General features: G+C 40.6%; 1 protein-coding gene across 7 annotated transcripts in view; it reads right to left on the bottom strand.

Moving 5' to 3' along the window:
* The window catches only part of VEPH1 (ventricular zone expressed PH domain containing 1), a 313627-nt gene that overhangs the window by 246309 nt on the left and 53815 nt on the right, over positions 1-13503 (bottom strand). For all 7 annotated transcript variants that reach the window (XM_065943247.1, XM_065943248.1, XM_065943243.1 and 4 more), the window contains exon 4: positions 6446-6620. In XM_065943247.1, the coding sequence (XP_065799319.1) occupies positions 6446-6620 (175 nt within the window). The remainder of the gene's footprint in view (positions 1-6445; positions 6621-13503) is intronic.

Below are 13503 nucleotides of genomic sequence, written 5' to 3'. Positions count from 1 at the left end.
AGCTGTGAAAAAAAGAGAAGCAAAAAGCAAAGGAGAAAAGGAAAGATACACCCATTTGATTGCAGAGTTCCAAAGAATACCAAGGAAAGATAAGAAAGACTTCCTCAATTATCAATGCAAAGAAATAGAGGAAAACAATAGAATGGGAAAGACTAGAGATCTCTTCAAGAAAATTAGAGATACTAAAGGAACATTTCATGCACAGATGGGCTCAATAAAGGACAGAAATGATATGGACCTAAAGAAGCAGAAGATATTAAGAAGAGGTGGCAAGAATACACAGAAGAACTATACAAAAAAGATCTTTATGACCCAGATAATCATGATGGTGTGATCATTCACCTAGGGCCAGACATCCTGGAATGCGAAGTCAAGTGGGCCTTAGGAAGCATCACTACGAACAAAGCTACTGAAGGTGATGGAATTCCAGTTGAGCTATTTCAAATCCTAAAAGATGATGCTATGAAAGTGCTACACTCAATATGCCAGCAAATTTTAAAAACTCAGCAGTGGCTACAGGACTGGAAAAGGTGAGTTTTCATTCCAATCCCAAAGAAAGGCAATGCCAAAGAATGCTCAAACTACAGCACAATTGCACTTATCTCACACACTAGCAAAGTAATGCTCAAAATTCTCCAAGCTAGGCTTCAGCAATATGTGAACCATGAACTTCCAGATGTTCAAACTGGATTTAGAAAACGCAGAGAAACCAGAGACCAAATTGCCAACATCCACTGGATCATGAAAAAACAAGAGAGTTCCAGAAAAACATCTACTTCTGCTTTGTTGACTATTCTAAAGACTTTGACTGTATGGATCACAATAAACTGTGGAAAATTCTTAGAGAGGGAATACCAGACCACCTGATCTGTCTCCTGAGAAATCTATATGCAGATCAAGAAACAGCAGTTAGAACTGGACATGGAACAATGGAACAAAAGACTGGTTTCAAATCGGCAAAGGAGTATATCAAGGCTGTATATTGTCACCCTGCTTATTCAACTTACATGCAGAGTACATCATGAGAAATGCTGGACTGGATGAAGCACAAGCTGCAATCAAGATTGCTGGGAGAAATATCAATAACCTCAGATATGCAGATGACACCACTCATGGCAGAAAGCAAAAAAGAACTGAAGAGCCTCTTGATGAAAGTGAAAGAGAGTGGAAAAGTTAAAACTCAACATTCAGAAAACTAAGATCAGGGCATCCGGTCCTATCACTCCATGGCAAATAGGTGGGGAAACAGTGAAAACAGTGACAGACTTTATTATTATTATTATTATTATTATTACTATTTTGGCTCCAAAATCACTGCAGATGGTGATTGCAGCCATGAAATTAAAAGACGCTTGCTCCTTGGAAGAAAAGGTATGACCAATCTAGACAGCATGTTAAAAAGCAGAGACATTACTTTCCTGTCAAGGTCCGTCTTGTCAAAGCTATGGTTTTTCCATTAGTCGTGTATGGATGTAAGAGTTGGACTATAAAGAAAGTTGAGTGCCAAAGAATTGATGCTTTTGAACAGTGGTGTTGGAGGAGACTCTTGAGAGTCTCTTAGACTGCAAGGAGATCCGACCAGTTCATCCTAAGGAAATCAGTCCTAAATATTCATTGGAGGGACTGATGCTGAAGCTGAAGCTCCAATTCTTTGGCCACCTGATGCGAAGAACTGACTCATGTGAAAGACCCTGATGCTGGGAAAGAATGAAGTCAGGAGGAGAAGGGGGCAACAGAGGGTGAGATGGTTGGATGGCATCACTGACTCAATGGACATGAGTTTGAGTAAACTCCGGGAGTTGGTGATGGACAGGGAGGTCTGGGGAGCTGCAGTCCATGGGGTCTCAGAGTTGGACACGACTAAGCAACTGAACTGAACTGAACTGGGTACAGAGCAAGAACTCAATGAATGTTAAGAATTATTTTCTTTATGCATTGCTAGAACTATTTTCCTAAAATTTTTATTTATGATTTGTGCATCTATGTTCATAACTAAGATGAGTCTATATTTTTCTTTCCTATATTGTCTTTTGGTACTGATATCACTGCTAAACCTGCCTTATTTCCTTGTGGCTTAGCTGGTAAAGAATCTGCCTGCAATACGGGAGACCTGGGTATGACCTCCAGGTTGGAAGATTCCCTGGAGAAGGGAAAGGCTACCCACTCCAGTATGCTGGCCTGGAGAATTCCACAGACTGTACAGTCCATGGGGTGGAAAAGAGTCAGACCCGACTGAGCGATTTTCACTTTCATGCCTGCCTTATAGAATTAGTTGGAGAATGTACTTCTTTTTAAATTATATGAAAAAGTTTAGATAAGATTGTAATCACTCCTTGCAAATTCGTTACAATTTGCATATTGGAACATTGCATATGTCACACATAAATGTGACAGCTGCCTTTTTTTTTGGTGGGCTGATTTAAAAATACTGATAGAATTATTTGATATAGGGACATTCAGGTTATCTATCTCCTTAGCTCTCAAGCACAAATCAAGACAACATTTTGCTCATGCTTTTAATCCTCTCTCCAAGAAGGACTTTCACAATTTCCTTTTCACTGGGAGAATTCAAAGAACACAAAACAGACAAACAGATCTAAGAAATTTAAATAAATGAATTTGTAGTTATATTTAATGTAAAAGTAAACAGTATAACTTATATACAATCATTAATAGTGGGAAGTAGCAAAAAGCTGGCTTGGAACTAGTCTTCAGGGATAAATATTTAAGCCCATCTGACAGTCTCTTATGATTGATTTAGGCTTTCCTTTTGGTTCAGACGGTAAAGAATCACCAACAAAGCAGGAGACCCTGGTTTGATCCCTGGATCCAAAAGATGCTCTGGAAAAGGGAATGCCTACCCACTTCAGTATTCTTGCCTGGAGAACTCCATGGACAGAGGAGCCTGGTGGGCTACAGTCCATGGGGTCACAAGGAGTCCGACACAACTAGGCAACTAACAGTCATGTCCAACTCTTTGAGACCTCATGGACCTCCAGGCTCCTCTGTCTATGGAATTCTCCAGGCAAGAATACTGGCTGCATCAGATATACCTTTTCAATAGTGTTTTAAAAAGAAGGTAGAGTGGTTCTGTTCATAAAATTTACAGACAGCAAGAACTTTGGAAGAATTGCAGATACACTGAAATGGAAGGATCATTATCAGTTAGATCTTGGCATGCCAAAGCAATGACCTGAATCTCTTAAGAAGTATAAAGGAATGAAAGTAGACATTTATATAAGGCTTGCTGCTGATGCTGCTGCTACTAAGTTGCTTCAGTTGTGTCTGATGCTTTGTGATCCTATGGACTATTGCCCACCAGGCTCCTCTGTCATGGGATTCTCTAGGCAAGAATTTTGGAGTGGGTTGCCATGCCCTTCTCCAGGGATCCTCCTGATTCAGGGATATAATGCTTGCCCAGTATTAATTTACAACACTGTTAGCAACAGGTATGGACTTGGGGGTTATCTAATCCCCATCCATGTGGTTCTGCTGCAGTTTACTATGAACTCCTGCTCTGAGCATGGCTCATGACCCAAGTCCAGCCAGTTGAAGTACGATATCCCCCTGCAACAATGATGGATTGGTTTAGAAATTGGCATGTGGCCCATGTCAGGTCAAACAGAGATATGGAATTTATTTTTCTTAACTGGTATTCATGATAATGTGAGCTGGAAGATAGAGAGGTCCATTACATGAAACATGAAAGTGAAACCAATCCACAGGAAGCAGAACTGAGTAATGACTTTTGGGGATCACATTTGAGTCCTGAATCAAGCCATATGGGAAGACTGATATACTAATGCATTTTTTTTAGTCATGTGTGCCAATAAGGGATTCCCCCTCCTCCTTCTCTTCCTATTTTTAATCATAAAACTGTTTATACCTGAGCTTCTGTTACTTAAAATATAACTAATTGGTAAGTGGAATAATAATAGGACTTTGATTAAGAAATTCTTGTGGGGATTAAATGACTTAATTGGTATAAAATGCTTAGTTCAGCATTTGGCATAAAGGGAGCATGAAATAAATTCTAGCCACTGTAGTTATTACTGTTATTACAATTATTATTGTTATCACTGAATGGATGACAATTGGTAGGGACTCAGGCACTTCCTGGGTAACTGAATTTTATAATTCCAGTGTTATGAAAACTCAGATCAAATCAAATAACTAACACTTTAGCATTTTCTGCAGAAGTATAAAAATGGGAGAATAAGGATTAGGATAATATAAATCAAGGAGGAAGATCTAAAGGGGAGAAAACTAAGAAATGCCAATGTTTAGCAGGGTATACATACACAGATTTGCAAAGCAGGAAACTCACTACTCAGAGACACAAAGATCCCTTCTGTTTTGCAACTCAAAGTCTGGTAGGCTTGTGTGAGTGATTGCAGTATCTTAAAGACACATCAGTCCACAAAACTAACCCTGAAATATTTAGTCTCAACCTTTCATAGGTTAAATTATCATTTATTTTATGATGGTTTGCATAGTTCTGGATCAAATAAACTAAATCATTTGTTTATTTCAAATACTTGCAGTGAACTCAGAAAGTGTATTTTGTGTTTCAAAAGATTTCTTTGTCACTGAAAGTGCATTTCAAAAAAATTAAAAAAACAAATACATGAGCTAAGTTCTTGGCAGCTACAGAGAGACAAGTTAATGTTTTCCCCTCATAAATCAGTTACTTGCAAGTCTAACTACCATGATTTTAAAATGTATGGCATGTATAAGTGTTTGTAATTCCTATAAAATCTGTACCAAATATGTAGCCAAGGTGATAAAAAAGCATAATTGCCTTCCTGGACTTCTAGCAAATTTAAGATCATGTATAAAGGGAAATTAGAAATTCAATCTTGTAGCTGAAGAAAATGAGAAGTGAATAATATGTACTAGTAATATCAATAAGTCTTCAGAAGGGAGTACAGGCAGAGTGATAAAATTCCACTGTCATGACTGGGGTTTAGGCAGACTGGCATCTGGCAGACCACTAGGCTGGCCGGTCAGATGTCTGGGGCTAAGGGTGGATACTAAGAATTCTTCTTGGAAATGTCTAGTACAATGAATGTCTGGTACAACGGTCCATGGTGGGCCATAGGTATTTTGAGAACTGGAGGATTAATGTGTTACTAGCCTGACTCTTGGGTGAGTAGTTGAGCCCAGGGGAGAGAGAAAGAATTTTAGATAAAATGGAGCAACATATTTTACTGAAAATTCAGTATCATACTTTGACGCTGGGAGCCAAGCAACCTTTCTCTGGCTCTCTACCAAAGTGTAACACCAAGGAGAAAGACAGGTGTCCTTCCCCATCCCGCATCCTGCCCCATGCTACCGCAGTGGACTGAGGACTAGTAGCTTCTGAAATTTCAGGGGTAGCAGCAGCACAAAGAGACAGAGGTTGCCATCCCAGGCAGTGCAGTATGGGGTCAAGTCCATTCCTGGGACCTTCATGGTAGCAGCCACAGAGTTTGCTGGGCTCAGAGTGGTGTACACGGATATCACCACACTCTGCTGTACCAAGAAGAGAGTATTGGGGACTTTCAGAAACACTTCTGTGGGAGCTCTTTCCAAAAAGTTGATGCTCCACTTGAGCATGTGGGGCATGTGGCAGTCAAAGATGGGCCAAGATAGTCAAGGACTTCGGACGTTTGAGGCTGGGGATATTTGAGTATATATCAAATAATACCATATATTGTTCTTTGATTCCCAAACCACACACAAGAAAGAAGTTTCTGAGAGATCTAAAACCAAAGGAAAAACCACAAGAGAAGAGAATGTTCTGACTGGACTAACTTGATCTCTCTCATTCAGATACGAAAGCATTAACAGAGATGTCCTGATCTGATGCTCCATGATAGTACTTAATACAATTACAAATCAGTCCTAAATCACGTTCACATTTAAGAAGTCTTTACACATTCTCTGGGTATTTTATTTGGCATTTCATACTTTTGGAAAACTTCAGGTTATGAGCTCTTCCATCTGCCACCGAGAGCAGTGAAACACAGTCCAGTCAGTACAGACAGGTTCTGCACAGTTGGTGGCTGGACCCGATGACCAGAGGCACAGAAAAGACAATCTCCAAATGAGACCCATGGTGTTGGAAAGAAGCACGAAGAAGGGCCTCCCTAGTGGCTCAGCTGGTAAAGAATCTGCTTGCAATGCAGGAGACCCAGGTTCAATCCCTGGGTCAGGAAGATCCCCTGGAGAATGGAATGGCATACAACTCATCTAAGGAGTTTAAAGAATTCACCTACCTGGTGAAGAGACCCAGACTAACCCAACTCAAGTAACCTTACCTCCAGACTCCTAGTGGCAAAGCAGAGAATGCAATGTACCTCTCAATACTTAAGTCTCACTTCCCACAAACCACAGCTGCTTTATGAAAATACTTTAACACGACTCCTAAAACACATCCCCAGGCTCAGCCATTACACCATACCTTGGAGTATGCTCTTTACTATAACCTCTGTGTGATCAGCCAGGAGGTCCGCCTTGGTGATTGCAGCCAGGGACAGGTAGTTGGACATAGTCCTGCACAGCTCCTTGTTGCCTCTGTGGAGGAATTTCACGGCAATGGGGATGGCTAATGCCATCACAGGGGGGCGGTTGTAATTCTGAGGAAATATAAGAAATCAACAAATAATAAGTGACTCATTCTTCATTCATTTCTTCATTCAAAAAATATTTATTGAACTAAGCTTCCAGAGAACAGCTGTGAAAACACAGGGCCCACTCTTTTCCTTGTATTTGGGAATTCAGGCAACTCTTGTTCTTGTTAGAGAGACTTAGAGGCAAACAGGCACTTGATAGCAGAGGCTGATGAAGGTCATGATAAGGAAAGTGGAGGGAGATAAGGAAGTGAAAAAGGAACACTTAGTCCAGTCTCCAGAGACTGTCAAGGAAGACTTCCTGGAGGAGGTGATATCTTCACTTAGACCTGCTAGATGAGTAACAGATGGCTGGGGAACAGCAAGACAAAAGAGTAGAAAAAAGTAGACAAAAGGAAAAGCATGTGAGAAGGCAGAGAGATGGGAGAACTTGTGTATCTGGGGAACTGTAAATAGTTCAGAATGGATGATATGGGGTACAGCTGGGGAAATTGGGATAAGAAGATGAAAGAGGGGAATGGTACCATGCTAAGGAGTTTGGAATTGATCCTTAGGATAATCAGAAATCACTGATGAGAGGAATAACTCTCATTTATACTTGATTTATACTTGAGAAAAATCCAAGGAATGTTGAATAAATTGCTACCTGACTGTATCTTAAAAACTAAAGTTTCAGCTAATGAAATTAAAAAGAAAAAAGATGAATGAATGTTAAGACTAAAAACTAAAGGTATTCTGGATCCTGAAATAATTATCTTTTTGATGTACTTTGTGATAGAATATCGATATCTTTACACATAAAATAGTGCTATCAGCACTCAATTACCTAATTAGTGAATAATATTTGGAAAATACAAATTGTTTTCTTACAAATGAATGGTATGCCTTCCTTACCATTAATCATTCTGACAATCAACCCCACTCCTTAGGCTAAGTATAAAGCAAACGTTGCACAAGTACTCAATGTGTTTGACTTTACATTATTATATTAGAAATAAAAAAGCGGTAGTTTTTCTCTAACTGTTCATGTGGAAAGTGCTTCTAACTTTCTACCTGTAGATTATCCCCTTCTAATACCTCCTACAATTCTAGGTTTATGATAGGTGTTCAAGCAACATTTGTGAAGTTGAATAACTAATGAAGAAAATACAAAACTATAGTGATAGTTGTGGTGGGAGGAAGGAAGGGTGAAGGGGTGGGAAAGGGTCTGCTGGCTCCCATCCTCTTGCTTGGGTCACCAAGGCCAGTGATGGCCTCCCTGTGACGTCCATTTTCAGGGCTAGCTGATCAGGCAGGTGAGTTGTTACAGGCTCCTTAGCAGACAGGACTTCCTCAGACACCTCCTAGGTACTTCTCTGGTGAAGGCACTTACACCCTTAGTTTCACAGGTGGTCAAATGACTCAGGCACTGACCAATCAGAGAATCCTATTTCCAAGTGGTAAGTTCAGGGACGGACAGGTTACCCAACTATAACAGAGGAGCTATTCAAGGGCTCTGTGAAAGAGATTCTTTCTCTCTTCTGCTGTATTTGACATGCTGGGAATGGATCAAGAGTAGCTGGCATTTTGTGACCTCAGTAGGGGAGAATCTGTATGAGATACAAGGAGACACGGATCTGAGACAAGAGAAATCTGGTGGCATCATTTCAGCCCAAGTGTCAGGCTGTGCCTGAGGCCAGTTCTATCCCTAAATGTTTCTAAATGAGCTAATTAAGTCTTTTGTGCATAAGTTTTTTTTTTTCTTCCCAGTTCCTAGAAACAAAAATATAATAGACTTGATAAATCCTTAATCCATTCTTGTAGTTCTACCCATTTTTTAGATTCAAGAATCAGTCTGACTTGATCAGAAAAAACGGGTATTCAACAATCTAAGCTGATGTCCCACTGTGAAGTCAGCCCTGATGGAATCTCTGACCCAATTCCTTGGTGACAAAACACGTGTTTATATAGCAGATCCACTCAGTAGGCCTCTGTCCTATTCTTCTGAGAGTTCCTAACATCATCTAACTATCAGAACCAGGGCCTGCAGTCAGACTTCTCTCGGACCAGGCCTTATCAAGAGTGTCTCCCCTCCTGGCAGTTTGATTAGGCCTGATTAGACTGGGCCATTCCTGGCGTGGTGAGCTATGAGGGATCCCTGGGGGGCTGGCTGTTCCATGCCCTTCAGCATTACAAGTCTGCATGTGTGCTTGGCTAGGTCTTACAGAACTGTTTGCATCCCACTGAGGGAAACTCACACTGAGGGATTTCCAAAAGGCTGGTGCATGATCAGGTATGCCAGTTTACTCTCTCACAGGGGATCTTTCCAGGTCAGGCCCTTTCACATCGCCAAGATATCAGGAGCCAGATAACTAACCAGAATGTTCACTCATGGGCAGAAGAGCTGATCAGAACAAAGGAATATCTTAAGGGCCATTTCATCTAGACCAGGTCCTGCTCTATAGCCAAATCCCCATCTCTGGTGACTGGAACTTTCTTGTCTATCAGATTCAGTTTCTACTAGCCCCACCCCTTTGACAATGCTCGTTAAATGTGCCAAAATAACGACCCCATACTGAGCATCCTCTATTTGTTGACATACTCTTCAGACATGTGGTGTTAGGAGAGTCCATTAATTTGTCCATTTCCTCCATTATAATCATATTCTATGCCTGCTCCCTCGTGTGCATGCATGCTCAGTCATGTTTGACTCTTTGCAACCCTATGGACTGTCGCCCACCAGGCTCCAGCTCCTTTACCCATGGAATTCTCCAGGCAAGAATACTGGAGTGGGTTGCTATTTCCTCCTCCAGGGGACCTTCCCAACCCAAGGATCAAACCTGCGTCCCCTGCATTGGCGGCAGATTCTTCACCACTGACCTGCTCCCCCGAGATTACATTTATTCAATACGTTAGAACACTGAGTATGTCCCAAACCCCTCTGTTTCACCTATCAATTTCTTGGGTTGCCCCAATCTCTCCATGGTGTATAGGTTTTTGCAAGTTGACCTTTGACATATCTTTGTCCCTGTCAAGTCTGTCAAAGTCCTAAGTTTTGAGAGTAGAACACAATCACACAATCCTCAAAGTTTTCCAACAAAGAATATCTTGCTCAAGGTTATTTCATCTGCTCTGAGTCTTTAGCCAAGAACAACTTGCAGCTAGAGAAGTACATGCCTTCCATGAGAGGAAAATATCTCCAAGCATATTTACCTGTAACTTTCTGAGAAACCAGGATGGAGGTATCGGAAGTAGAACTCAAGTGTTTCCTACTAATTGTGAAGACAGACAAGTGTACTAAAAGATCACTGTAAAATCATATTCATAACTAATAACTAATGCTTTTAAACCTTGAGAATGAGCTAAAACTTGCCAGCACCAATGAAAGAAAAGTCTGTCTTAACCATTTTGGTCATATTTTATTTACAACAATTCTAGATGTCCTAGAGAAAAATAGTGGGCAGCTATTATAGTCTCTGAAGTGTGGTTCCAAGTGAAAATTATTTTAAAAAATTTTAATGTATAATGTCATTATTAAAAAAAACAAAACTCTAACACACTCAATTTTTCTGTTTTCCTCCCACATATGTCATTTGGAAATCCTTCAAGTGACAAGAGAAGTGAAACATTAAGCAAAGAGCAAGCAGTTCATATATACACCAAAGAATTGCCACCAATGGCTCTCAACCTCTAAACAGCATCTAGATAGTTCCTAGTGTTTCAAGAGGTCATAGGTACTACTGACAGCAACAGGATTTGAGTAAAAGGCTAGGAGGCCAAGATGAGGCTGGGCAAGTACCACACACCCTCCTTCTAATGCTTGAGCTTCGCTCTCAAGTGAAGCAAAAGGATTTGCTAACACAGTAGATCTCAGGACCTGAAATAACTCTATCTCCAGGATTATTTGGACTCCAGGAATGCTAATAGGATACATGCAAAGAAAGCCCCTGATTTCTCATACAAACAAACTACTTTAACAGCAATTGTTATGCCAGAGCGTATGCTAGGTCTTGCCTTCCATGCAGATGTGAGCACAAATGGCATCGGTATCTTCTTACAGACAGTTCAATACTCAGTACTCAGGGGACAATTCAGTGAAGTGCAGGGTAGAAATAAAGACTTACTCATGGGGACAGTTATATCCAGCAATAGAGGCAAAACAAGAGGACTCCATTCTACAATTGCCAAGAGTTGTATTTCTTAACTAGATTAGCACCAATTTGAGCTCTTGGTGGAGATTTTCCTTTGGAAAATGTACTTTGGCAAGGTTTCCCAGTGTTTTAAAATTGAAAAGAATAAAGCTAAGTAAAAGATATATATATATATATATATATATATATATATGAGGTGATAGAAACTAAAAATCTCTTTGGCTTGTAGGCCTTGAATTCAACTAAGAACCTTAAATGAGTAATCTCAAGAAATATTAAATACCATATACTAAAATGGCTATTTTATGGTTTTTCATCCCCCATCATGGATTAGATAATCAAATTTTGGATTTACATATAATATGCTTGGTTCTGAGCAGCATGGCTATATATAAAACCTAAATTGCATCCACCTAAGTTTTCCTAGCATTTTCTGACAAGCAATAAGGACGTGGGTCTCAGGAACCTGAGGCCAGGGGTCCCAGCATCCTCCCGTTTCATGCTGCTGTCTGTGTGGCATTAAACGAGGAACTGGTACTGGGGCCCACTCTGGGGAGAAGCACAGCTGGTGCAAAAGTAAGAGGGCAACCAAGTCTCCTGAGCGACTCACGTGTTCATCTGTCTATTCAGTAATTCATTCAATAAATATTTTGAGCACCTATATGTGCCAGTCCAAGTTCCAGGTGCTGGCCCCACATCAGTGAATCCAACTAAGCTTCTATTTTTGGCAGGGGGAGACAGGCAATAAACAATGGCTAAAATAAATAAATGACAGAGTCGATGCTATTTTAGCATCAACATTAGCATGCAGATGATGATAATGATGACAATACCAACCAAAGCTAATACTCATGGAGCACTTCCTGTGTCTTAAATTTTTTTTATGTCTATCCATCTAATCCTCACAACAAACTCACCAGGCAGCTACTCATATCATCTGCATTTTATACCTGAGGAAATTAGGGCCCCAAAAGATGAAATGCCCAAGATCACCCTGCCAGTAAATGGTAGAGCTGGGATTGCCTATTGAATATATTTCTAGATGAACATAAGCAGTCCTGCCTCTAAGAGCTGAAAAGGAAATGCTCTCAGAACTCCCCAAGGCATTTTGCATGGAATGTCAGCCAGGGATAGATTTTTGAATGTTCATGCAGCATTAACTGGGAAGGAGGAAATATGAAAATTGAATAATGGAATCAAGGTGAATGGACACTGGAGATCCTTCTCTAAAAGAGGAACTTGATAATTTTCTAACAGTGAATTTAGTGACTATTTCCTCCCTCCTCACCCTTTGGCTCCCTCCCTCATCAAATGGCCATCAGCAGTATGAGCAGGGCAGAGGAAGAGGTAAAAGGCAGAGCTTATCTGTCATCAGCTCTGCTAAGCACTTAAGTTGGTTGGCGAAGAGGCTAACTACTGTAACTAGTAGTGAGAATAAAACTTGGCATTGGCTCTCAATATTATGATGGTTGGCCTGTCAGTTCTCTAATTCAGTTCAGTTCAGTTGCTCAGTCGTGTCCGACAATTTGCGACCCCATGGACTGCAGCACACCAGGCTTCCCTGTCCATCACTAACTCCCAGAGCTTGCTCAAACTCATGTCTGTTGAGTCAGTGATGCCATCCAACCATCTCATCCTCTGTTGTCCCCTTCTCCTCCTGCCTTCAATCTCTCCCAGCCACAGGTTCTTTTCCAGTGAGTCATTTCTTTCCACCAGGTGGCCAAAGAATTAGATTTCAGCTTCAGCATCAGTCCTTCCAATAATTATTCAGGACTGATTACTTTTAGGATTGACAGGTTGGTTCTCCTTGCAGTCCAAGGGACTCTCAAGAGTCTTCTCCAACACCACAGTTCAAAAGCATCAATTCTTCAGTGTTCAGCTTTCTTTATAGTCCAACTCTCACATCCATACATGACCACTGGAAAAACCATAGCTTTGACAAGACGGACCTTTGTTGGCAAAGTAATGTCTCTGTGTTCTGTGTTTTAATATGCTATCTAGATTGGTCATAGCTTTTCTTCCAAGGAGCAAGAGTCTTTTAATTTAATGGCTGCAGTCACCATCTGCAGTGATTTTGGAGCCCAAGGAAGCAAAGTCTGTTTCCATTGTCTCTCCATCAATTTGCCATGGAGTGATGGGAGCAAGTGCCATGATCTTAGTTTTTTTAATGTTGAGCTTTAAGCCAGCTTTTTCACTCTCTTCTTTCACTTTCATCAAGAGGCTCTTTATTCCTCTTCACTTTCTGCCATAAAGGTGGTGTCATCTGTGTATCTGTATTGATATTTCTCCCAGCAATCTTGATTGCAGCTTTTGCTTCATCCAGCCTGACATTTCACATGACGTACTCTTCAAATAATTTAAATAAGCAGGGTGATAATATACAGCCTTGATGCACTCCTTTCCTGATTTGGAACCAGTCTGTTTTTTCATGTCCAGTTCTAACTGTTGCTTCTTGACCTGCATACAGATTTCTCAGGAGGCAGGTCAGGTGGCCTGGTATTCCCATCTCTTGAAGAATTTTCCACAGTTTATTGTGATCTACACAGTCAAAGGCTTTGGCATAATTAATAAAGCAGAAGTAGATGTTTTTCTGGAACTCTGTTTTTTTGATGATCCAATGGATCTTGGCATCTCTGGTTCCTCTGCCTTTTCTAAAACCAGCTTGAACATCTGGAATTTTATGGTTCACATACTGTTGAAGCCTGGCTTGGAGAATTTTGAGCATTACCTTGCTAGCATGTGATATGAGTACAATTGTG

This window comes from Muntiacus reevesi, chromosome 8 (assembly GCF_963930625.1).
Source record: "Muntiacus reevesi chromosome 8, mMunRee1.1, whole genome shotgun sequence".
Classification (NCBI taxonomy): domain Eukaryota; kingdom Metazoa; phylum Chordata; class Mammalia; order Artiodactyla; family Cervidae; genus Muntiacus; species Muntiacus reevesi.
Note: the sequence above shows the minus strand (reverse complement) of the source record. Positions and strands in the feature narration are given on the sequence as shown.